We start from the raw sequence: 25,848 nt of genomic DNA on the forward strand, positions 1-25,848 counted from the left end.
TTACCTTTATGCTCAACACTTCTCTCTTATCCAACTAAGAGAGTCCAGGATAAATAGATCCTCTGCCTAAAGAAAATGCACAAACCTATAGCCTGTGCATAAAATAATTCATATGATATCAGAGGCTGAAGTCCTTCCATAGACCCTAGGTAAAGGGGCTCTGCCCATTCCATTTTCTAGATGGTCTTAGAGAAGAGCCTATTTTACAGTCAAAACCATCTTCTTCCTGCGCATCAGCGTTCTGTTACACGTTAAAATGTTAGACTCTGGAAAGGTAAATACCACGAGCCATTACCAGTCAGCGACAACCACTAGCAAACAGTCTGAGGGTAATGACTGTGATTCAGAACTACCTGCATGGACTTATTTGGCCACAGATGATGAACAAGTGACATTTTCTCTTAGGATTTGAGTTCCAGCTACTCATTTTCCCCATTTGTGCAGCTTCCCTGTTTGTATAATGGAAAGTTTGGACATTTGTCCAGAGGTCCTTTCATGACCGGATCTGTTAAATTAACCGCAAGTGCTTCTTCCAGTTTTGATTCTAATGCCATTTAAAGCCAAGTCAAAAAAGGAACTATTTATTTGATGAGCACACACTTTGCCTTCCCCCGTCTGTAAGTCCCAATATTACACCGACTAGCGTTGGTTTCCTCTCCACCAGGGTTGTTTCTCAGAATAGAATGCATAGGAGGCTAAACGTTAATAACGGCATCCCATCATCCTTTAATGCTGTTGTTTTAGTTATTCCAGAAAGACTCCAAATTTGATTGAGTATTCTAGGTTCGTCAGTCTCCTTGGGGGGACTGGGAAATGAATGCATTAATAGTGATTTGTCGTTGTCGTTTAGTCACTCAGTCGTGTCTCTTTTGTGAGCCCATGGACTGTAGTTCACCAGGCTCCGCTGTCCACGGGGTTCTCCAGGCAAGAATACTGAACTGGGTTGCCATTTCCTTCTTCGGGGGATCTTCTTGATCCAGGTATCAAACCTGCGTCTCCTACAATGGCAAGCTGATTCTTTACCAGTAAGCCACTAGGGCAACCCCATTAAAAGTTATATTTATTCATATATATTTCAAAGCAGCAGCTGCTGCTGCTGCTGCTGCTGCTGCCAAGTGGCTTCAGTCGTGTCTGACTCTGTGCAAACCCATAGACGGTAGCCCACCAGGTTCTGCTGTCCCTGGGATTCTCCAGGCAAGAACACTGGAGTGGGATGCCATTTCCTTCTCCAATGTGTGAAACTGAAAGGTGAAAGTGAAGTTGCTAAGTTGCGATCCCATGGACTGCACCCACCAGGCTCCTCTGTCCATGGGATTTTCCAGGCAAGAGTACTGGAGTGGGGTGCCATTGCCTTCTCCTCAAAGCAGCTATAATGTATAATTTATATATCATAATTAAATATATGTTATTTATTTAATCAAATAAATAACAAATATATAAATAATATTGTTTATATATAATATATATTCAATTATGATACATAAATTATACATTATATCTGCTTTAAAATATAGGGCTTCCCTGATAGCTTCCCTGATAGCTCGGTTGGTAAAGAATCCACCTGCAATGCAGGAGACCCCGGTTCAATTCCTGGGTCGGGAAGATCCCCTGAGAAGGGATAGGCTACCCACTCCAGTATTCTTGGGCTTCCCTTTTGGCTCAGCTGGTAAAGAACCCACCTGCAATGCAGGAGACCTGGGTTCAATCCCTAGGTTGGGAAGATCCCCTGGAGAAAGGAAAGGCTACCTGCTCCAGTATTCTGACCTAGAGTTGTACATGACTGAGTGACTTTTACTTTCACTTTATATATGAAAGTAAAAGTCACTCAGTCATGACTTCTAAGTCATGATCTTCCCAATATAAATAAATATATATATATTTTAAAATAAGTTCATATATATACATATATGAACAGAGTAAAATATTTTAAGATTAAAATTCCCCAAAAGATAAGAATATTCTGAATGGAGGGATGAAGTGTAGATCTTGCAATTTGAAACACAGAGATACCATTGTTCTAGAATCATCTCCAGAGGAAAATGAGTGAATGAATAACTGTAGCCAAAACACAGTGTTTCTCTCTTCAAAATGATGTAATGGGGTCCCAGTCTGAGCCTCACCTGTGCCTACCCTGAGGTTTATTCACAGCTGGCACGGGGAACCCCAGTGAGGCTTATTTTCATAAGGGAGAGTGAGAAGAGTACCCTGACAGGGAAAATCTCATGAGTTGTTTACATGAGCTCCACCAGAGGCAATGTGCCTGCATCCGTGGTGGGTCTGGGTACAGCTCACACTGTCCACCAGACAGCCTTGAGGTCCTGTACACAGCATCTGAGTCTGACTATTGTTGTGATCAGGGACTATCATACGAAAGCAAATACATTTAGAAGAATGGGACATGTTAAGTGTAAGGTACCCGCAACCTTGAAGCCAGCAGCTGAGGCATCATTTGGTCAAGGTGTGCCTGAGGCCAGTTTCATCAGCCTCGAGCAGGCACTGGCAGGTACCACCATCCCTGGTGAAAAGCTTTGACAAGCCAAGCCCAGAAACCATATTGCTGTTGAGATCAGGACTGGGAGAGGAATGAAGCAAAAGCCACACAACTCCAAAAGGGCAAGTTTTTATAGGATAGGAGATGGACCTCCTTCTTGAGGTTCTCAGAACCCTGTGGAAGGCTTCGAGGGTACCTGGAGGCTGGAGTTTCCCCCACTACACTTCCACCCTGCCTTTGACCCCAGCAATGAGACTGAGCTTCTCTGTTTTTTTTATGTTTCATAGCATTCTGTACAGACAGCCACCCTGTTTCTCCAAGATGATATGGCTTGGGCAGCAAAACTGCCAATGAGGTAGGCTAGATGGCTCTTTTCCCTACAGTGGTCAGAAGATAATTAGAACATGTACATCCTGGGTTCTACCATTTCAGGCCCTCTGCCCAAGTCGACATTATAGATTCAAAGTGGACCAACGGCCGAATGTCCAATTCTTCCTTCCGTAGATTTTCTCTTTCTAAAACAATGCAACACCAGTAGCATGGATGCCTTTGAATGGAAATATCCAGATATTGTCAAGGTGATGAAATGAGATTGGAATATCCCAGAAACAAATCTATATGAATGATGCTTGAAAAATCTTGCACCTGAAATGAGAGAAGGATGCGCAGACCTGTTTACCAAGGACTGACTCTAAATATCACAGTTCACTGGTCCTTGGTCTGTTATCCAAAGATCTGTACAACTCAACAACGGTATCCAAACACCCTCTTTTAAAAGGGGGTGAAGGATATGAATTGATATTTCCCCCAAAGAAGACACACAAATGGCCAATTAGCCCATGAAAAGATGCTTAACATCACTGATCATTAGGAAAATGCACATCAAAACCACAGTGGGATACCATTTCATGCAGATGGCTGGATAAACAAAATAGGGTATATCGATGGAATATCATTTGACCAGAAAAAGGAATGAAACTCTGACACATATTATAACAGAGATGAACCTTGAAGACACTGCATGTGTGCTAAGATGCTTCAGTCATGTCCAACTCTGTGCGACTCTATGAACTATAGCCCACCAGGCTTTTCCATCCATGAAATTCTCCAGACAAGAATACTAGAGTGGATTGCCAAGCTCTCCTCCAGGGCATCTTCCTGACCCAGGGATCAAACCCATGTCTTTCATATCTCCTGCATTAGCAGACAGGTTATTTACCACTAGCACAACCTGGGAAGCCCATTTGAAGACATTGTGTTGCATGAAATATCAGATATCAAAGGACAAATAGTGCATGACTCCACTTTAACAAGATTCTGAGAGTGATCAGATTCATAGAAACAGGAGAACGGTGGTTGCCAAAGCTTGAGGTGGGGCAGGGAAACAGAGAACTATTGTGGTTTTTTTTTGTTTTTTTTTTTTTTTTTGCTTGCTTATCTGCTTTTTTAAAAATTTATTTTCAATTGAAGGATAATTGTTTTACAATATTGTGTTGGTTTCTGCCATTCAACAATGTGAATCAGCCATAAGTATACATATGTCCCCTCACTCTTGAACCTCCCTCCCACCCCCTACCCTTCTAAGTTATCATAGAGCACAGGGTCAAGCTCCCTGTGTTAAGCAGCAATTTCCCACTATCTATTTTTACCGCTGGAGAAGGAAATGGCAAAGACTAACATAAGGAAGGACGGACATTGAAGCTGAAACTCCAATACTTTGGCCACCTGATGCGAAGAGCTGACTCACTGGAAAAGACCCTGATGCTGGGAAAGATTGAAGGCGGGGGGAGAAGGGGATAACAGAGGATGAGAGGGTTGGATGGCATCGCTGACTCAGTGGACACGGGTTTGAGTGGACTCCAGGAGCTGGTGATGGACAGGGAGGCCTGGCGTGCTGCAGCCCATGGTCGCAAAGAGTCGGACACGACTGAGCGACTGAGCTGAGCTGAATGCATATGCTTCCGTGCTGCTCTCTCAAGGCGCCCCGCCCTTTCCTTCCCCTCTGTGTCCATAAGGCTGTTTTCTATGTTTGTGTCTCTACTCCTGCCCTGCAAACAGGTTCATCAGGACTGTCTTTCTACATTCCATATACATGCGATAATATGTGATATTTGTTTTTCTCTTTCTGACTTCACTCTGTATAGCAGGCTCTACCTCTCCCTCACTTCTAGAAAGGAGAACTATGGTTTAATGGGAACAGTTTCCTTTCGGGAAACTAGGAAAGTTCTGAAGATGGATGGTCATGATAGCTGAACAACACTATCAATAGCCTCTCTGCCACTGAACTGTGCACTTAAAAATGATTAGCACAGTCAACTTTACATGGTGGATGTTTCACCAAAATTTTTAAAAGAGCGAATCTGTCCTCGCCACACTCTCCAATGTCTTTGAGTAAAGATCACATGTTCAGGTTAAGCGTCTCTGGCTCTCACTGGCCCCACACCATTTGCTAAGACAGACGCCCCGTCACCAGGAAGTGGCTTCGATCACTGTGCTGAACAAATCGGACACATACTGAAGGCCCCCACTGCTGACGTGTCTAAGTGGATTCATGAGATCCTGGGGACATGCGTTTGAGTGGACTCTGGGAGTTGGTGATGGACAGGGAGGCCTGGCGTGCTGCAGTCCATAGGGTCGCAAAAGGTCGGACACAATTGAGCAACTGAACTGAACTGAGTGACCCAGGCTACCCCCAAGTGGTAGAGGACAGGAAGGGACAAAGACAAATTGGACATCAGGGTCCGAATGGTAAACTCATGGTGTCTCAAATGGCTGGGGGCGCCCTAAGAGGCACAGAGCCCGTGGCAGGGGCCCGTGTGTCCTCAGCCCCCTCCCGGGGAGGCTGGCTTCATTTCTGTAGCACATGCGGTTTTCAGAAGGAGAAACAGCAGCACCCAAACCACACCACTCCATATGCATGCGAAGCCCTTGTTTAGGGAGGCTCAAAAGGGAAGTTCTCAGTCTATAATATCTCTTCCCTGCAAATTCCTTCCGGGCCTCCTGCGGCCTCAGCCCTATATAGAGATGTCAAGTGTTTATCCAAGCGGCCTCCTGCCTTCTGTGGCTCAGCCTATCTTTCTGAATGTGGCTTCTCCCTTGCCTGCCCCCTCTGAGTATTCTGGCGTCCCCTGGACGCCCATAGCTGATTTTCTAGCTTTTCTCTCTCACTTGTTCTTCTGGTTTTCAAATCGATCCTTACTTCACCTGCCTGCCCAAAGGAAACATCTGTTGCTCCTACTTAAGTCACATCAGACTCTCTGCAACTCCATGGGCTGTAGCCTGCCAGGCTCCTCTGTCCATGGGATTCTCCAGGCAAGGATATACTGGAGTGGGTTGCCATGCCCTCCTCCAGGGGATCTTTCTGACCCAGGGATTGAACCCGAGTCTCTTGCATTAGCAGGCGGATTTTTTACCACTGAGCCATCAGGGAAGCTCCTACATATGTGCATAAAGGTTTTATGACACAATCAGGACTGAGGAAGAAAGGGAGAAAGAAAGTACTTACGTTGTGTAAGTTAACACAGCCGCTGCAGCTGAGCTTCAGAGAGAGAGATGTGTTGTTACACCAGTTCTTGGTGCCAAGACGAAGATACCTAGAAGTTTCTAAGGGAAACAGTGCTTTTGAGGATAGTCAATTCTGAAGTGTCTTACTTTATGAAAGGGGAGCAGAGGGAATTCTCTGGGAGTCTAGTGGTTAGGACTCCACACTCTCACTGCCAAGGGCCCAGGTTCGATCCCTGGTCAGGGAATTAAAATCACACAAGACACAAGGCCAAGGAAAAGGGACATCGACTTAGTGAGAAATGGTCAACACTTTCCTGGGATATGAAAATTTTCATTTGGCTTCGTTGGTTTGTTGGTAAGGAGAACAGAAGCCGTTTTCTCTTGGCTTGTATTCTATTTACAGGAACCAAGTTGGAGATCAAGAGATCTTCCAGGGGACTTCTCTGATGGTTGGGTGGCTAAGGCTCTGGGCTCCCAATGCAAGGGCTGGGGTTCAATCCCTGGTCAGGGAACTAGATTCCACATGCCACAATTTGGACTCAGCATGGTCAAACTAATTAATTTAAAAAAGAATCCTTCCACACATTTGAGTCAGTGCTAATGAAGTGGATGGACCTAGCGTTTATTACACAGAGTGAAGTAAGTCAGAAAGAGCAAAATAAATAACGTATATTAACAAACATATATATGTAGAATCTAGAATTCTACCATCTAAAATCTAGATGGTACTGCTGAAACTATTTGCAGGGCAACAATGGAGAGGCAACCCACTCCAGTACCCTTGCCTGGAAAATTCCATGGATGGAGGAGCCTGGCAAGCAACAGTTCATGGGGTCGCAAAGAGTCGGACAAGACTTCACTGGTAATGGAGAGGCAGACACAGAGAACAGACTTATGCACACAGGGGAAGGGGGAAGGAGAGGGTGGGATGAATGGAAAGGAAAGAATAGCTTGGAAATATATACATTACCATATGTAAAATAGATATCCAGTGGGAATTTGCTGTATGATACAGGGAACTCAAACTGGGGTTTTGTGACAATCTAGAGGGGTGGGTGGAGAAGGCAATGGCACCCTACTCTAGTACTCTTGCCTGGAAAATCCATGGACAGAGGAGCCTGGTGGGCTGCAGTCGATGGGGTCACTAAGAGTCTGGCATGACTGAGTGACTTCACTTTCACTTTTCACTTTCACGCACTGGAGAAGGAAATGGCAACCCACTCCAGTGTTCTTGCCTGGAGAGCCTGGTGGGCTGCCGTCTATGGGGTCACCCAGAGTCAGACACGACTGAAGCGACTTAGCAGCAGCAGCAGCAGCAGAGGGGTAGGATGGGGCGGGAGGTGGCAGGGAGGTTCAAGAGGAACCTATGGCTGATTCATGTGGATGTATGGCAGAAACCAACACAATATTGTAAAGCAATCCTCCTTCAATTAAAGGCAAATAAATTTTTAAAAATAAAGTACTTCACAAAAGCCCCCCAAAAAAGGAGTCCTTCCAATTACAAATGTTTGCATGCCATATTTCCTATTATGTGGGAAAACTCAGGTCCCATGGCAAAGCCAATGAGGAGCTATAGTGTCAGCTGCACCATGAAGTTCCTCCTTCCCTAAAGGTACCTCTACTCTCTAAGTCACTGTATTTGACCTTCAGATGCCTTTGGCTACCTGACTCCCTACCCACTGCGCACTCCCATTATGGTGTCTAACAAATGGAGAGAGGACAGAAGAGGTCTGTAACTTTTCCAGCATGATTCTTAATGGATCCAGGGAAGTAGCTGGTCACAAGGCTGCATCCTATTGCTTCCTCCCCAATGTGAAGAGCATGGGAGTCAGCTTCACATCCACCCTGTGTGAGACACAAAAGCAAGCACCCTGACCCATCTCATCTGCCAGAAAACAGGCCAGGATGCTTGAGAGAGAGGAGTGCAGCAGGCAAGCAGGAAGCATGCTTGAACAATGGCCTTTAATATGGTAAGCCTACCAATGACCAATTTAGGATAGTACTCTATTAAACACACACACACACACACACACACACACACACACACACAAAATTCCATTGATTCAAGGGAGACTGTGAGGTGTCCTTCCCCCTGAATAGAACCATTTAGGTATTTGCTAATCATTTCCCAGTGTGGCAGACAACATTGGTTGGCTGTCACATTCTAAGGGTCATTTCCAGCCCCTTACTGCCTTATCTTGGTGAAGGAAATCGCAACACACTCCAGCAATTCTTGCCTGGAGAATCCTATGGATCAAGGAGACTCAAGGGCTGCAGTCTGTGGGGTCTCAAGGAGTCGGACATGACTGAGTGACTAGGCAACTGCCTTATCCACATTTTCTGTGTCTCTCTAAAAGCTAAAGCTTGATCTGCTGGCTTGCCTTGAAGTAGGGATGGCCTTGGGACAGTCCAGCTGTGGCCAGTGGGTGAAAGGAAATTGTCCCTGGGGAAGGCGTTTAGGGTAGGCATAAAAATGGCCCCCAAAGTTGTTTGTGTCCTAAACATGGGGACTTGTGAAAGTTTCTTCCTCTGGCAAAAAAAAGACTTTTCATATGAGATTAAGGCAAGGATTTTGAAATGGGAAGATTATTCTGGATTATCCAATGGGCCCTTTGCTACCGCAAGGGTCCTTACAAGTGAGAGAGGTAGGCAGTAGAATCAGACAAGGAGATGTGACGTCAGAGGCAGAGTGACATGATGAGGGACACTCGAGGCCCTGCTGGAGGGATTCGCAAGCCAGGGAATCGCCTCTAGAAACTGGAAGAATCCAGGAAACAGATTCTCCCCCAGAGTCTCCAGAAAAGAAGAATGCAGCCCTGCCCAGTCTTTGATCTTGGCCCACTGGGAATCCTTTTGGAATTCTGATCTCTAAACTTGTGCTGTTTTAACCATTGCTATTTTGGTGTTAAGTTTATGGCAGTTTGTTACAGCAGCAATTCGGAACTATACAGTGTCTCTTCCCAAACAGAAGAGACACTCTCTCTTCACTCTCTCCTTCCCCCTTCTTGCTGCATGGTATGTGGATACAGGGTCCGGTGGGATGGCAGCCTTCCTGTAGTCTTGCAGTAATATCCATGAGGATGGAGGACTCATGCTCGGGCCAGCAGAGTCTGGGTCTCCGATGCTTCACCAAGCCACCAGCCCTGGGCTGGCCATCCCTGAACTTCAGGTCACATAAGACAAACAAAATATGACATGTTTAAGTCACAATGGTAGGCTTTGTGTGCTGGAGCTGACTCAACCAACTCCTGTGAGGGAATTATTAAAAAAATTTTATAGTATTTGCAATTTTTAAATATTGTACAAGTTTTAGGGACTTCCCTGATAGCTCAGTTGGTAAGGAATCTGCCTGCAATGTGGGAGACCTGGGTTTGATCCCTGGGTTCGGAAGATCCCCTGAAGAAGGGAAAGGGTACCCACTCTAGTATTCTGGCCTGGAGAATTCCATGGACTGTGTAGTCCATGGGGTGGCAAAGAGTCAGACACAGCTGAGTGACTTTCACTCACTTAAAGTTTTACTGCTCTCTATGCTCCTGAGACTATATCCCTCTGTTTATCTCCCCATTCCATATTATGTACCTAGTACATACTGTACTAGATACTATATATCTTTACAACTCCATATCAAGTTCCATCACACTGGTAACTTAAAACCAGCCATGGTGGGTGTATTTCCACTATGAAAAACAGCAAACACTACAAATTGGGGTTTCACTTTTTCCCAGAGTCAATTGTTAATCATTTACTGATCGGCCACTGGTCTTGTGTGTCTGCAGCCAAATACATTTCCAACTGATGCATCCCTAAGGGTTTTTAATGCTACTTGTCCTAAAGGAAGAGCTACCACTTGTCAGCTCAGATTATATTTGTAGGAAACTGGCTTCTCCTTGTTTCTCTTAAATCAAGATTTAGGTACCAGGCACTGTGCTAGGCAGGCTCTTTCTCACTCTATCTTATACAATCTTTCTTGTATCCCTGAAATGTAGATCTCATAAGCCCATTTCACACATGAGGAGACCAAAGCTCAAGGGAAGAAGGGATTTGACAATGATCCTTGGCCAGTGAGGGGCCAAGAGAGGATTTGAACACCCTTTCAACTGACCCAGAATCTCTGTTCATCCTTCTGCAGCACAGTGTGCTTCAAACAGAGCAGACGCTGAATAAATACTTGTTGCGTTATTGAAACAAATGTTAATTCTTCCTTCCAGATAGCCGGGGACCCAAGATGCTGGACTCACGTGCAAGGAGGCTTTCACACCATATGTGCAAAAGACATTGGCACCAGGAAACTTTTCCTGAACATCAAAGAGAGCCCTGAAACACTTGTGGTGAGAAGATTGAGTTTCATGAAAGTATTAAATTTATGTTTTTTCGAACAGCATCACTGGGGGAGGCACCAGTGGTTACAGCTCCCTCATCTTGAAATAGACACAGAGTAATTTCCTCCTTTGCTGGTTGTCAGCCTGGCTCCCAATCATTGCCCCCAGAGCTGGCAGAATTTCAATGACTCTAAAATTAATCTGTGGGGCAGAGAGATTGTCCTATGCCTTGAAATTCTGGGAGCTTTGCTGTGGTCTTAAAGTCAGGGCCTGCGATAGAAAGTCCGGAGGTCAGAGGTGAAATTTCAGTTCTTGGCCCAGCTGGGCACTTTAGACAATCCTGTGGACACATTTTTCCCCTGCCCCACAAATTCTTCTGAGCCAGAGTGATTGAGTAAGTAACATAGAATAGCTAAGCACATACACGGGATTTTTAACTTAATTTTTTCAACATTTCAATTCCAATGGTAGACATATGTGGACAGATAAAACAACGGGATGTGTCATGGGAAAGACATGGACAGACTGGTATGATTGCACAGAATCCAGGATGTCGAAGTACAATGTGGTGGGGAGAGAGAGGGATCAGGAAAGGTTTTTTGAGATACTGATGCCTGAGGTTAGGTTTAAAGAAAAAATGGAACTAGGTAAGTGAGAAATCAGCATAGGGGACTACAAGCAAGGGGAGTCATGCACCTGAAAATCGATTAAGGTGGCTAAACTACAAGCAGCTCAGTGCTCGAAAGCAAGGCACAGAATGGCAGAGAAACAGCAAGAGGAGTGAGCAAGGACACACAGGGTATCACATGGATATCACAGTAGAGTATCTGCAGTTTATTCCAGACACCAGGAGAAGCCCTTGGAAGTTCTAACGAGGGGGTGACATAGCCCTATTTGTGTTCAGGAACAATCTTGAAGGCCCCAGGATTCATGAGAAGCTTCTTACAAAAGAATCAGTAGGCGATGAGCACCAAGGATGGAGCTATGCTGAGAAAGCAGAAGGTCAGCATAAAGATTCAGAAACATTCATCGAAAAAGATCACAGGACATAGAGATTGAGGTTAGAGCTGGTCTAGGATAACCCCTGAGTTTCTACCCAGAGCAACTAGCTGGATGACAACACCATGAACTAGACACAGGCGCCAGAGCAGGTGCGGGTGAGAGTGAGTTACAGCAAGAGTTCAGTACGCGTCGTGCGTGTGTTATCCCAGCTGAGATGTCCAAAAGCCAGTGTCTTCAGAACACAGTGGGCTTTATTCATCTCTGAATCCAATCTAGGGAAATCCTGGCATGCATCAAACTCTTGACATGTATTTGTAAATTGAAAGGATGGAAAATTGAATGAAGCTTAGGAGAGGAGTTTAACATAGGAATAGAGGTTTGATTCCCAAGTGGTGCTAGTGATAAAGAATTCCCCTGCCAGTGCAGGAGATGCAAAAGCCACAGGTTCAATCCTTGGATGCAGAAGATTCCCTGGAGAAGGAAATGGCAACCTACACCAGTTTTCTTACCTAGAAAATTCCATGGGCAGAGGAGTCTGGTAGATTGCAGTCCATTGGATCACAAAGAGTAGGACACAGCTGAGAAGGCACACACACACACACGCAGAGAGGTTTGATGGGGTTAGCAACTTACTGAGAGTGGTTTAAACTGAGAAATAATGAAATTCCAGAGAATGAAAGAGTCTCTAAAGCGATAAGAGGAGAAGGCCAAGAATGAGATCTTCGGGAGCACCAAGAAGCAAGACAGACCAGTGCAAGCAGATGGAGACTAGGGGATGCAGAGAGTTTGGAGGAGGAAAGAGACAGACATCCCAGAGGCCAAGGAAGTCAGGAGGACATGCAAGGTCATAAAGATATACCCTGAGAAAGGTCCATGGGATTCACTTGAGGGCCTCTGCAAGAGCAACACCAAAGACTAAGAATAAGACAGGATAACGGGGGATGAAGAAGGTAATTAAAGGTCAATGAATCAGCCTCTAAAAACTTCCAGAAGTTGCACAGGACCCTGGTGAAAGATAGGACAGACTACTCAAGTGTAAATGGGGCTTGAGACAAAAATCAAGTTCACTGTAGAAAAACACAAAGGTATAAATACGTCTTGCATTCCTGAGTTTGCGCAGTGAGCATTACCTGCCAATTTGGGTGAGAAGGTAGTAGTTGCGTCAGCTGGCAAGTGTGGAAGGAGATGGCAAGACAGACCTTCTGTTCCATTTCTGGTCTGATAATCACATTTTTAAATCAGTCAATGGAGGCCCAGAGAGATGAAACAAATCATTCACAGAAAACCAGAACTCAGGTCTTCTAAGTCTCAGATCCACACTGCCTCCTGAAAGTTTTGTTACGGTTTCACCATAAACAACAGAATAGGAAGGCCATGTTCTGGGTTAGAATTGTTGACTAAAAAGCATAGTCACAACCTGAAAGTAGAAATTTATTTTATTTGGTGGGACAAATTGGGAAAACTCAGCAGTGGCCACAGGACTGGAAAATGTCCGTTTTCATTCCAATCCCAAAGAAAGGCAAAGCCAAAGAATGCTCAAGCTACTGCACAATTGCACTCATCTCACATGCTAGTAAAGTAATGCTCAAAATTCTCCAAGCCAGGCTTCAGCAATACGTGAACCATGAACTCCCTGATGTTCAAGCTGGTTTTAGAAAAGGCAGAGGAACCAGAGATCAAATTCCCAACATCTGCTGGATCATGGAAAAAGCAAGAGAGTTCCAGAAAAACATCTATTTCTGCTTTATTGACTATGCCAAAGCCTTTGACTGTGTGGATCACAATAAACTGTGGAAAATTCTGAAAGAGATGGGCATACCAGACCACCTGACCTGCCTCTTGAGAAATCTGTATGCAGGTCAGGAAGCAACAGTCAGAACTGGACATGGAACAACAGACTGGTTCCAAATAGGAAAAGGAGTACGTCAAGGCTGTATATTGTCACCCTGCTTATTTAACTTATATGCAGAATACATCATGAGAAACGCTGGACTGGAAGAAACACAAGCTGGAATCAAGATTGCCGGGAGAAATATCAATAACCTCAGATATGCAGATGACACCACCCTTATGGCAGAAAGTGAAGAGGAGCTAAAAAGCCTCTTGATGAAAGTGAAAGAGGAGAGCGAAAAAGTTGGCTTAAAGCTCAACATTCAGAAAATGAAGATCATGGCATCTGGTCCCATCACTTCATGGGAAATAGATGGGGAAACAGTGGAAACAGTGTCAGACTATTTTTCTGGGCTCCAAAATCACTGCAGATGGTGACTGCAGCCATGAAATTAAAAGATGCTTACTCCTTGGAAGAAAAGTTATGACCAACCTAGATAGTATATTCAAAAGCAGAGACATTACTTTGCTGACTAAAGTCCGTCTAGTCAAGGCTATGGTTTTTCCAGTGGTCATGTATGGATGTGACAGTTGGACTGTGAAAAAGGCTGAGCACCAAAGAATTGATGCGTTTGTACTGTGGTGTTGGAGAAGACTCTTGGGAGTCCCTTGGACTGCAAGGAGATCCAACCAGTCCATTCTGAAGGAGATTAACCCTGGGATTTCTTTGGAAGGAATGATGCTAAAGCTGAAGCTCCAGTACTTTGGCCACCTCATGAGAAGAGTTGACTCATTGGAAAAGACTCTGATGCTGGGAGGGATTAGGGGCAGGAGGAGAAGGGGACGACCGAGGATGAGATGGCTGGATGGCATCATGGACTCGATGGACGTGAGTCTGAGTGAACTCTGGGAGATGGTGATGAACAGGGAGGCCTGATGTGCTGCGATTCATGGAGTCGCAAAGAGTCAGACACGACTGAGCGAATTTACTGAACTGAACTGAACTGTTTAGCCCAGGAGGCAGCATCCCAGGAGCTCTGAGAAAACTGCTCCAAGGAGGCAGGAGGGGGAGTCGGGCTATATACAAGTTTGCAACAAAGGGAGCAGGCAGTCTGAACATCAGGGACCAGGGATCAAGTTAAGGAACTCAGCATTCTGTGTGGGGGATGATGCAAGCCTCTGGGCTGAGGTCATTCCTTTCATATACATCTCAACTATCTGGGGTCAATCCTGTTTCCTTGTTCCCCTTGCTTCTTGCATTTCCTCAGCTCCTCAGCAATCCCCATGGGGGGTGGCAGCATCTCTGGATCACAGTTTGGGGAGCCCTCATTTACATTTGGAGGCCAGAAATTGCTGATGGCTGCGACATTTCTTGTTCATTTATATGGCAGGAGATACTTTCATTTCATAGACTGAACCAAAGTATTGAAGCTGAGCCATTTTCCAAACATGCAGTTGCTTCAGGGAAGAGTTATCATGGAAAAGGCAAAACCAAGTCTCCACATTTCATCTGAGTCCTTAGTTATGTCTGATGACACATAACCAGTGTCTCCTAACTGGTTGGCCTGAGAGATCTCCATCTATAGAGTACCCTTATATCAGCTCTGGCTTAAGCCACAACATCCCAGGCTGAGACAGTCAACTAATAGCTTCAGCCCTGCGGCTACTCCAAAATCTTCAACAAGGCTCATTCTTTTTTTGGTTATTGTTTTGTTGTTTTTGATGATCTGAATGACCAAATATATATATATTTTTAAATTCTATTGGAGTATAGCTGATTTACAATGTTGCATTAGTTTCAGGATTAACAGAGTTCGTTTTTAAGGTGGGATAGCCTGTGAGAATCTCTGCCGATAAGCCTACTGGAACCTTTGATCCAAGTGACATGGGGTCATTGTCTAATCTAACTAATTGTTTTGCTTTAAAACTCCTTTGGTTTCAGGTAACTGAAATGGACCTTGAACTAGGCAAGCATGCAAGTTTCTTATAAGGATACTGGGTCTCACGCAAGCACAGTATTTGGATTCTAGGACATACTGAAACCAGGGGTTTGAATGCCATTAAAAATTCTGCCTCCATCTTTTATTCCTGAGCCACTGTGCCATTCCTAAATTCAGGAATCCTAAAGAAGGAACTCACTGGTCTGTCTGGGCCAGGAACTCACTGCTGAGACCAACTTGGCTAGAGAAGGTGAGTCACAATAGTATCTCTGCCTCAGTTTCCATTTAAGAAGGAAGTGGAAATATATGGGCACCAAGTATGGGTCTAGTGGTAGAGAACCTGCCTGCCAATGCAGGAGACATAAGAGACAGGGGCTCAATCTGTAGGTTTGGAAGATTCCCTGGGGGAAGGCTTGGCAACCCACTCCAGTATTCTTGCCTGGAGAATCCCACAGACATAGGATTCTGGTGGGCTACAATCCATGGGGTCACAAAGAGGGGGACACAACTGAAGCGACTTAGCACATAAGCACGCAAGCGTTAGTTTCAGTATTTAGTAAGTGCAGGGCTCTACACTAGGTTCTCGGAGAGAGCAAGCAAGGTCAACTAAAAGCTGGAGAAGAACCAGATTTCTCCGTGAGGAGCCTCCCACTCTGGAAGGGAAAATGAGGTAACACAGCCTAGGCACTGCCACCATAATGTTGTCTGAGAGGATGGAATCCCATCCTGCACAGCACTTGGGTTCTGAAGTTAGCAAGCCTGGCAAAAGATGTCTATAGTCAAACACATTTGCCCTAGACCCTTGAATCACACCCTACAAAGTAAGATGCATGTGGCATGGGAGATAAGCAAACGAACACTGACTTAGACAACTCAGATCCACACTGCCTACTTCTCACTCCTGGGTACGTGCTCACTGTGGAGACGGGCAGGCAAAATCACCCACGCTATAGATAACCATCTCCCTTCTTCACCAGCTCTTTTACCAAGTTTGTGGAGTTATATCTATGGAGGTTAAGTGCCCATAGGATGTGATTCAGCAGCTTACTGGAGCCACACGGCATCAAGCTGAGAACCAGGAGCCAAGCCCAATGTCCTCTGAGTATTCAGCCCACGATCACATCCTTACACCAGGAAGACTCCTAGAATTACTTCATCCCCCATTCTCTGAGCCTTTAAAAAATGGAGGTCTGCACCTTCTCCTTGGAGATCCCTTGTCCCGAGTAGAAAAGCACAGAGCTCTGCTCAGGTGGGTCCACGTGTGCAGGATTGGGTTGGGGTCAGCTGGGCTGGGTCAAGCTGAACTGGGAGGTCATTTGGACAAGCACAGGGGGACACTGATCCCAGGGCTGCTGGTGGGAAGCCATTCATTTTCCCAGCTGTATATGCTCTAACGGGCTTATCAAGGAGACATTTACAAATGGGGAGCCTTGCTGTTTCTAACAGATTAACCGTAATATATTGATTCAATGACCTGACAACCTATTTCCATAACTGTCGGTTTACACTTGACGCTTTTCCTGGCCGGTAGGCAGATAAAGAGGCCACCAGGTTGACAGGGAGGAGGCTGGGCAGGCCCAGAGTGGATTCCATTAAGCAGTTAGGCCTGGGCTCTGCAGCCTCTGATATGCCTCAAATCCAGTCAGAACTCACACCTCACTCTTTCCTACATGGTCTCCGAAACCTTCCATCCAACCCTGCCTAGGGCACCATTCTGACCCACTCTGTGCCAAGCCTCTGATCCAAACAACACAGAAGAACATTGCTCTTGTTGCTTTGGTCAAGTATTCAGGTCACAACCACGTTGGACAGGCCAAAAGGGCCCCGGGGAGGAGCCAATTATATTTTCTGGTCTGGAAAAGGAGAATCTGACCTCCAGCGACGTAGCCAGCATGTGCTGAGCCCTCATCTGTTTCAGCAGTTCTCACTGCCTGGCCGTCAGTAGCCTCAGAACTTCTCCAAGAGGATGGTAGTATTGCCTTCATTGTTTGGGTGAGAAAACTGAGATGCAGAGAGATGAAGTTAATCAAACTGATGCAATCTGCAAGTGGTAGAACGGGAGTCCTCAGGTCTGTCAGATTGTAGTGTATTTTTTTCATAATACCATGTGGCCTCATCCAGATACTCTGCCCGGACCTGTGTTGGCAGATGCACTTGGACATGTACCGCAGATAGAAGTTCCTGTTTCTGGAACTTCAGTTGGCTCACTTGTCCTATGGCCATGTGCTTCACTGAAGACCAGGATGCTGTGTCCCATGGGGAGAGACCTGGAGAGTCTAAGCCAGTGATTCTCAACCCTAGATGCTTATCAGAGCTCTTTGGAATGCGCACACACACACATACACACACACACACACACACAGACACACACACACAGACACACACACACACACACACAACGTGTGTATGCAGAACAGGGCCCCAACTGAGCCCAGTTAAATCAGTCTCCAAGTGTAGAACCTGGACATCTGTTTATCTTGATATTTTAAAGGCTCCTCAATTCAATCTCAGCCAGAGTTGAGAATCATTGGCCTGAACCATGCCCCTTAGCACTGGTCTGGGATGAGTGTCTGGTAATAACTCTAGCCAACAAAGGTGATGAGAAATATTCTGCAAGGCTGGGCTTTGAGAAAATTTTTCGTCTTTATTTAACAGGGGCATGAGGATGGCATGGTTCCCCTTTGCTTCTTCTGACCTTTGGATTTTGTGCTGTAAAGATGTGATGCCTGGTGTTATTGCAGCCATCTTGTGACCATAACAGACAATAGGCTGAGAATGGCTAAGAAGAAAGGGAAGACTCTGAGAACTTGGTGGCATCTTTCAGCAACTTAAATAACCTCAGAATCACCTTACCCTGAGAATTCACATTGCGAGAGGTGACCACTATTCTCAATTTTCAAGACACTTTAAGTTGTACATTCTGTTGCATGCGTGCATGAGTGCTAAGTCGCTTTAGTTGTGTCCAACTCTGTGCAGACCTATGGACTGCAGCCCGCCAAGCTCTTCTGTCCATGAGATTCTCCAGGCCAGAATAATGGAGTGGGTTGACAAGCCCTTCTCCAGGGGATCTTCCAGACCCAGGGATGCAACCTGTGTCTCTCACGTCTACCTGCATTGGCAGGTGGGTTCTTTACCACTCGTGCCACCTGGGAAGCCAGGATATTCTGTTGCTTGCAGCCGAAAGGATCTCAACAGATAATACCCTCTAATGAGCTTCACTTGCCTACTGCCTGACCTATTTCTAACAGGGGCAGAAGTACATCAGCAGCTGGGGTCCATCAAACAGTAAGGCCTAAACTCAGTCCTGCTGCCCAAAGGACTAATAACTGGAGTGAGTGCTGGGCGTGTCATTAAACAGTTAGTTATCACGAGAGCCATTCCAGTAATAACCATGACATTTATTACGCACTTACTTCATGCCAGGAACTGTGCAAAGTGCTATAAGTATGTCATCTCATTCCATCCTTAAAATTACCCAGCAAGATAAGTTTTGTTATCTGTGTTTTACACATTAAGAGGCAGAGACCCAGAGAAGCTGAGGAATTTGACCAAGTTTGCATAGCTAGAGAGTGGCAGAGACAGGCTGCTAACCCCAATCTGTCAGGCTCTCAAGACTTCCCTTCGTTCCAGGAGACCATGTTGTTTCATTTCCCTGTGACTTATGATGTTCTGTGTGCTCACACATTCACTGAAGTGCTTAACGATGCGAATAAAAGGCATTCATCATTGTAATCCCTAATGGAGATAACAGAAATATTAGCAAAGGCTGAAGTGAAAACAGTTCAAGTGAGGCCTAATTTTTTACAAGGCCAAGGAATAATTTACTTTATCACGGCAAAGAATTTTATTTGACAAATGCACACTTTATCATCTCTGGTCTGCTGAAAATGTAAGTTTACATTTTTCCTAGCCATAAAATTAAAATAATTTTGGCTCCAAAAACTTAAGATGAAATCCCTTTCTAGGTTCAAGCATTTCCCTAGAAATTTAAATGCTAAACATGGAGCGTGAACAAGCACCCATTCCTATCGGGCAGGGCAGACCCTGGAGCCAGTTCCCTGCACAGGGTTCAAATCCCAGTTCTGCCTCCTGCTGATGGGTGAGGCTGGACTAGACTGGTCACTTTTCCGTCTCAGCTTTCTCATCAGGAAGGTGAGGATCACAACTCCCACTGCAGGCCTGAGACGAGGGCTAAATTAGACACCCTAAAGACCCTGATGCTGGAAAAAATTGAAGGTGGGAGGAGAAAGGGACGACAGAGGATGAAGTGGTTGGATGGCATCATCAACTCGATGGACATGAGTTTGAGTTAAACTCCAGGAGTTGGTGATGGACAGGGAGGCCTGGAGTGCTGCAGTCCATGGGGTTGCAAAGAGTCAGACACGACTGAGCGACTGAGCTGAGTTGAGCTGAAGGAGACTGTGCAGCAAAGGAGATACGCTGTAAAGCTCAGCTGTCACGAAAACCATGCACAGAGTGGCCGAGGATGGGACCCAGGACAGAGTAGCTCCTCAGTGAATCTTTGATGCCTTCACTCTATCTTTCTTCTCTCGCTTCTCATCAACAAGTCTTCGGGGACAGGCCTTCAGAGAGAGCACATGTAAAACTAGACCAGGTCCCCTCTGTTCCTGGTCACGGGAGAGGTAATGAGATGGTACCCACGTCTTGGTTCACTCAGCTTCTTGTCAGCATTTACAGCATCATCCCTATACCCTGACCCCAACACAGGGCAGCCAGCCAATCTGGGAGTGGGCCACCTGCCAACTTGGAAGACAAATCTGAGAAAGTGTCAGAGTACTGGGATAAGGGACAGAACAGGGGACAGAGGCGGGATGAGAGGGAATGGGTAAGTTAGCTCAGAGCCAAGGGTTTGGGGAAAGCTGGAAAGAGACTACACCCTGCTCTCAAGTGAGAAACAAATGGGGGTGGGGCTTTCAAGAGAATCTGGACTCCCAGTGGGACAAGCAAAACAGCGGCATCAGCAAGGCATTACCTAACATGGGGGTTTTTTACTGTTGTTTAGTTGCTAAGTCGTGTCCAACTCTTTGCAACCCCATGGACTGAAGCCCAGCAGGCTTCTCTGTCCATGGGATTTCCCAGGCAAGAATACTGGAATGAGTTTCCATTTCCTTCTCCAGGGCATCTTCCCAACCCAGGGATCAAACCTGGGTCTCCTGCGTTGCAGGCAAATTCTTTTACCATCTGAGCCACTACAGAAGCCCCACGTTTGGCTGTTCAAAACCGGACCTCAAGTCACACTGAGAAAAGCAGACAGAAGAGGCCAATAGTTCATGCACATGTTTGGCATTCTTATAAGTTTTTGAGGTCCGTCTCCCCCATAGTCTCTTTTCAGCCCCATGGAGTTAGTTGTCAGGACACTTTCTGTGGTTATCCATCCCCATTTTACAGATCTGCAAACAGAAGCCTCAAAGCTGGCAACATGTTCTTGGCCACGTAAGGGAGAAGCAGATACACAGAGAGAAGTGTGTGTGCATGTTCAGTCGCTTGTTACGACCCCGTGGACTGCAGCCCACCAGGTTCCTCTGTCCATGGGATTTTCCAGGCAAGACTACTGGAATGGGTTGCCATTTTCTCCTCCAGGACTCTGCATTGGGTGGTGGGGGGGCGGGGGGGGTAGGGTGGGTGGAGCCCCCAGATCAGTATTTTTGTTTTAAAGCTTTCCAGGTGACTCTGATGACAACAGGTTTGGAAACCACTGATCGCATCTAACAAATTAACTTCAGATAAAGAAACGGAGCCTGACAAAGGAGAGGAATTAGCCCATGGTCACACAGCCAGTCGGTTGCAGAGACAAAGTCGGTCTCTGAGTTGGCAGTCTCCAGGACAGAGCTCCTCCCAGCTCATCCTCTGGGTTGTTTCGTTGCTCATGACAACCTACAACAGAGATAGGTTTCATTCATTCAATAAACCTTTATTGAGTGCTTCTTCAGTGCCAGGCGCCAGGGAGATACAAACAACAGGGATCTTGGCCTTAGAATCCTGGGTGGCCTGGGGGTGCCATGAGCTCAGAGCTGGTGCTTCTAGCCCAGGGCCTCCAGTGTAGCTGTGGTCAGATGGAGGGCTGGAGGGTTCATGTCCACATCTGAGCAAAAGGCACAAGACGGCTTGGTAACTGCTGCTTGGTGGGGGTCTAGGAGGGCGGAAGGAGTTGCAGGGGGAAGGCATGAGGCTTCAGACAGAGGAAGGGAGAGAAAAATAAGGAAAACAAAGGCTCCTTTTATGGAAGGTGAGTTACTTTTGTTTTAATAAGCCACTTGTGTGCTGTGACTTTATTCAAGTTAGAGTAAACGATGGTGAACTCAAGATTTCTAAGGCTATTTGCTGGGCGTATAAGAAACCATGTGACGTGACTGAAATATGTTAAGACCAAAATAGAGGCACCGGGAAAACATCCCTGTAGGACGAGTCTTCACGACCACAGAGATACTGCATCTGCCTTGGCTCATGGTTGTTGGTGAAAATCGGTCCACACCAGGGCCAGGCAGAGGGCTGAACAGGTCAGCGAAGTCCCTACATCTGCATGAGGAATTTACTATCTCTAATGTTGCCAAGGTCATGGGGAGGTGAACACTTTCATTCGCCATCAGTAGGATAAGTTGTACAATATTTCTGAAGTGTGGTTTGGCAAATTTTTAAAAAAAATACATAAAATACTCTCAAACTACCATTTGAACAAGCTATGCTACTTCTAGGAATTTATCTCAAGGATAAATATATAAAGGAAAACAGAAAAGGATGTTCGACAAAGCATACATTATAAAAATAGTGAAAATTTTGGGGAAAAATGCCCATAGATTGCAGAAGGCCTAGATAATTTAGTCCAATATCCACAATCTATGGCTATTTCCCCTGCCCCGTGTTTTCACTATTATTAAGGCTTCCCTGGTAGCTCAGATGGTAAAGAATCTGCCTGCAACGTGGGAGACCCGGGTTTAACCCCTGGGTTGGAAAGATCCCCTGGAGAAGAGAATGGTTACCCACTCCAGTATTCTTGCCTGGGAAATCCCATGGACAGAGAAGCCTGGTGGGCTACAGTCCATAGGGTTGCAAAGAATTAGACACAACTGAACAACTTCCATTTTCTTCTTTTCTACTCTTGAAAACTCTAAAGCCACTAAAAATGACAATGTGCATTTGTTTATGGATTTGGAAGATGTCTCTTATCACTTTTATTGAGAAAAGCAAATTTCAAAGTGAGTTATTTAATATAATGCATTTTAAATATAGCTCCTGGACACGTGTATTCATGCATATTTGGAAGATTATTTTTCACCAAAATGTCAACAATAATGAGCAGGGTGGGAGTGATTTTAATTTCTTTATTTTTCTCTGCAATAAGTATTTTATTGTGCTTCTACAGTAAGGACAAATGATAGAGCTATTTTCATTTGGAGATCAAAACATTTGAAGAAACTAGGCTAATTCCAACTTGATTTAATAGAGATTGCAAATATTCTTTCTTTATTTTTACAGGCTCCTCTCTGTTAATATACATTCATGTAATTCATTTATATATTCAGTCATGAAAACAGTTTGTTCATTCACTTGAAACTGTTTAATAAGCATTTACTATGAATGGGGGCACAGGGATGGTATAAATACTAAGTGAGGGGGACAACATGATGGCTAAGAAGTCAGGCTGCTGAGCCAGGCAGACCTGGGTTTGGATCACTGTTCCATAACTCCCCAGGTATACCACCTTAGGATATTAAACTGCCCTGAGTCTCAGTTTCCCTGTCTATCAAAGGTAACACAAGTACCCACGGTATTAGTCACCTATTACTATAAAGCAAACTACTCCAAGACTTAATGGCTTAAAAGAACAATAATGACTTATTATCTCACAGTTTCTGCAGACCAGGAATTTGGGGGGACCTCAGCTGGGTGCTTCTAGCTGGAGGTATCTGCCAAAGTTGGAGTCAGATAAAGCCAGAGTTCGCTTCCAAGCCAACTGCGTCCAAGGGCTGGCAAATTGATGGCAAAGATCACGGGGGCCGTCTTGAAGGCTGAGTAACCCATCCATCAAAGGAGGAGATGTTTATAAAGGGCTCGGTGTATCTGCACTGCATTCTTTATAAGCCAGAGTGACGATAACACAGACATATAACTGTACTCACAAAGGAGCCCCACGAACCGGCTCAGAGACGTTAAGCAGTTTGACCAGTCATACAGCCAGTGGGTTTCTGAGCCGGGAGAAGCAGCACATTTTCTAACTCGTCTCTGCTAGGGTTTATAACTCTTTCCCTACAGGAAATCCCAGTGGAGCCACAGCAGTGAGCAACCACTTGCTGTAACAGAACAAAGTCAGTTACCAGAGTTGAAGATGAACAGACGTTTTAGAAGGAAGGACAGGGAAGCTGCGAGAGGATTCTGAGTATCTAGCTGAGGAAGTCATTTTCCTTTGATGGAAAAGGTCATGAGGAGCCATGGGGAGTTTGGAACAAGAGTGACTTGATTCAAACCCATGAGTCAAGTTCAGCAGGCTTTTGGAACATTCGCAAGCGGGGAATGAAGGCAGCAGTGGAAAAGGATGCCCACGAGACACCGTGTCCAGGTGTCCTATCCCATGCAACCTGTGGATGCAGGTTAAGGAAGGGTGAAGGAGGCCGGCTCGCAAGGCTGAGGTGCCAGTGGCTCGCCGAGCCGGTGCACGCACAGTGGCGACAATAAACGCCTCCCTCACCCTCATCACCAGCCCTGTGTCTGCTTCAATCTACAGCGTCAGAGGCCTAAGAACATTCAGTGCTTCCAACCCACTTGGAAGAAGCGTTTTAAAGCAGAGTCATTTCCTGCTCTCCAATGTGGCAAACTGACGAAATGAAGGGCCAGGCAGGATGGGATAAATGCGGTTCCGAGTTCAGCCCTGAGGCCCTGCTCCACTGAAAGGCTGGCTTCCCAGGGATGGAGGTGCTCAAAGAGTTGTCTCCCTCAAGGCCATGAGGCTGAGCATCACTTCCTTGGGCAATCTGTCTGACCACCCCGTCACCCCGGCCTGCCTGGAGGAACAGAGCTGCTCTTAGTACCCTGCCCACCGTTTACCACGATGGACCCTCTCCTGAGACCAGGGAGGGTGCCCTGCTAAGTTGAGGGCAGAGACCATGTCCCTAGGCATCTCAGTCCCTAGGGCCTGAACACCGCTTCTGCTCTCTGAAAGACCTTGACAAGTAATTTTCTCTCCCAGTTTCATCAGCTTCACATCCAGACACTGAGGGTGTGATCCCAAGGGCTGAATCCCCCCATCAATAGAGCTGCCATTCACATCACAGGTCTTGTAGATTCAATCACCCATTTTCCAGGATAATAAAGTGATCTGTTCTATCAAAACAGTGTGACAGTCTTCTACAAGAGGGAAATAAAGTGGTGTGAGAAAGGAACATTTTTTTCTAGTTAGCCCAGTGATTCTATACACACTGGCAGTGGCCTTATCTATATACAGGTTTTATTTGGCCAATGTAACTTTAAAAATGGGATTGGGTGGCTCTAGGTGGGCACATGCTCTCCAAATTTCAGCCCACTCCCTGCTGTCTATTCTTAACTGCTTTGTATTACTTACCTCCTAGCCCCTGATGCCATATGCGTTTGTAGCCCTGCAATGTGACACATTTCTAATGCATAAAACGGATGTTTGCAAGGTTCTTTCTTGGGCTGGATCAAAATCCTTTCTATAGCTTCTATCTACCTATCCTATATCTAGAGTTCTATAGGTTCCATATTGGAAGTTGAACCTTTTTCTAAAGCAGTTCTTTCATCAATTTGGAAACCATCATCAGAGACCCTGAGGCCTTCTCTTCCATGTTAAGCCCACTGTCTGTCTTCATCTGTTTCTTAGGACACCATAATCAGAAACCACCTTCTTAAAGAGGGGCTTCCCAGGTGGCGCAGTGGTAAAGAATCCACCTGCCAATCAATGCAAGATGATGCAGGAGACATGGGCTCTATCCCTGGGTTGGAAAGAGCCCCTGGAGAAGGAAATGGCAACCCACTCTAGTATTCTTGCCTGGAAAATTCCGTGGACAGAGGAGCCTGGCGGGCTACAGTCTATGGGGTTGCAAAGAGTCAGATACAACTGAGCATGCACGCATCTGAAAAGAGGAGCACTCATAAGAGGAAAAAAAAATAATGCAGGCATGCTCTAATCTTTTGCAATTCAAAGTGCAATCCAAAAGCCAGCATCAGCACTAGGATCACTTTGCAGCTTGTTACAGATGCAAAGCCTCAAATTTCACCCTAGGCTTACTGAATCAATATTCTTCAGCTGATCTGCACAAACCAACTCAGAGAACAGAGCCTCTTTCTGTATTGACATAGCCTAAGATTACATGAAGATCAACCCTGGGATTTCTTTGGAAGGAATGATGCTAAAGCTGAAGCTCCAGTACTTTGGACACCTCATGAAAAGAGTTGACTCATTGGAAAAGACTCTGATGCTGGGAGGGATTGGGGGCAGGAGGAGAAGGGGATGACCCAGGATGAGATGGCTGGAAGGCATCATGGACTCGATGGATGTGAGTCTGAGTGAACTCCGGGAGATGGTGATGGACAGGGAGGCCTGGCATGCTGCAATTCATGGGTTCATAAAGAGTCGGACACGACTGAGCGACTGAACTGAAGATTACATGAGTCAACGTATGGACACGAAGTGGGGAAGGAAGGGTGGGATGAATTTGGAGATTGGGACTGACATACACACACTGCTGTGTATAAAACAGATAACTAATGAGAACCTACTGTACTGCAGGAA

At 45.7% G+C, this 25,848-nt stretch overlaps 1 protein-coding gene across 2 annotated transcripts in view; it reads right to left on the reverse strand.

The window, feature by feature from the left end:
* RAB28 (RAB28, member RAS oncogene family) overlaps positions 1 to 25,848 on the reverse strand; it is a 156,141-nt gene that overhangs the window by 21,129 nt on the left and 109,164 nt on the right. The window contains exon 7 of one of the 2 annotated variants that reach the window (XM_042251039.2): positions 18,464 to 20,981. The exons of the other annotated variant lie outside the window; for it this stretch is intronic. Coding sequence (XP_042106973.1) covers positions 20,874 to 20,981 — 108 coding nt within the window. The 3' untranslated portion in view covers positions 18,464 to 20,873. Of the gene's footprint in view, positions 1 to 18,463; positions 20,982 to 25,848 lie in introns of those variants that run through there. 2 annotated transcript variants of the gene reach the window in all.

Source organism: Ovis aries, chromosome 6 (genome assembly GCF_016772045.2).
Source record: "Ovis aries strain OAR_USU_Benz2616 breed Rambouillet chromosome 6, ARS-UI_Ramb_v3.0, whole genome shotgun sequence".
Lineage (NCBI taxonomy): Eukaryota > Metazoa > Chordata > Mammalia > Artiodactyla > Bovidae > Ovis > Ovis aries.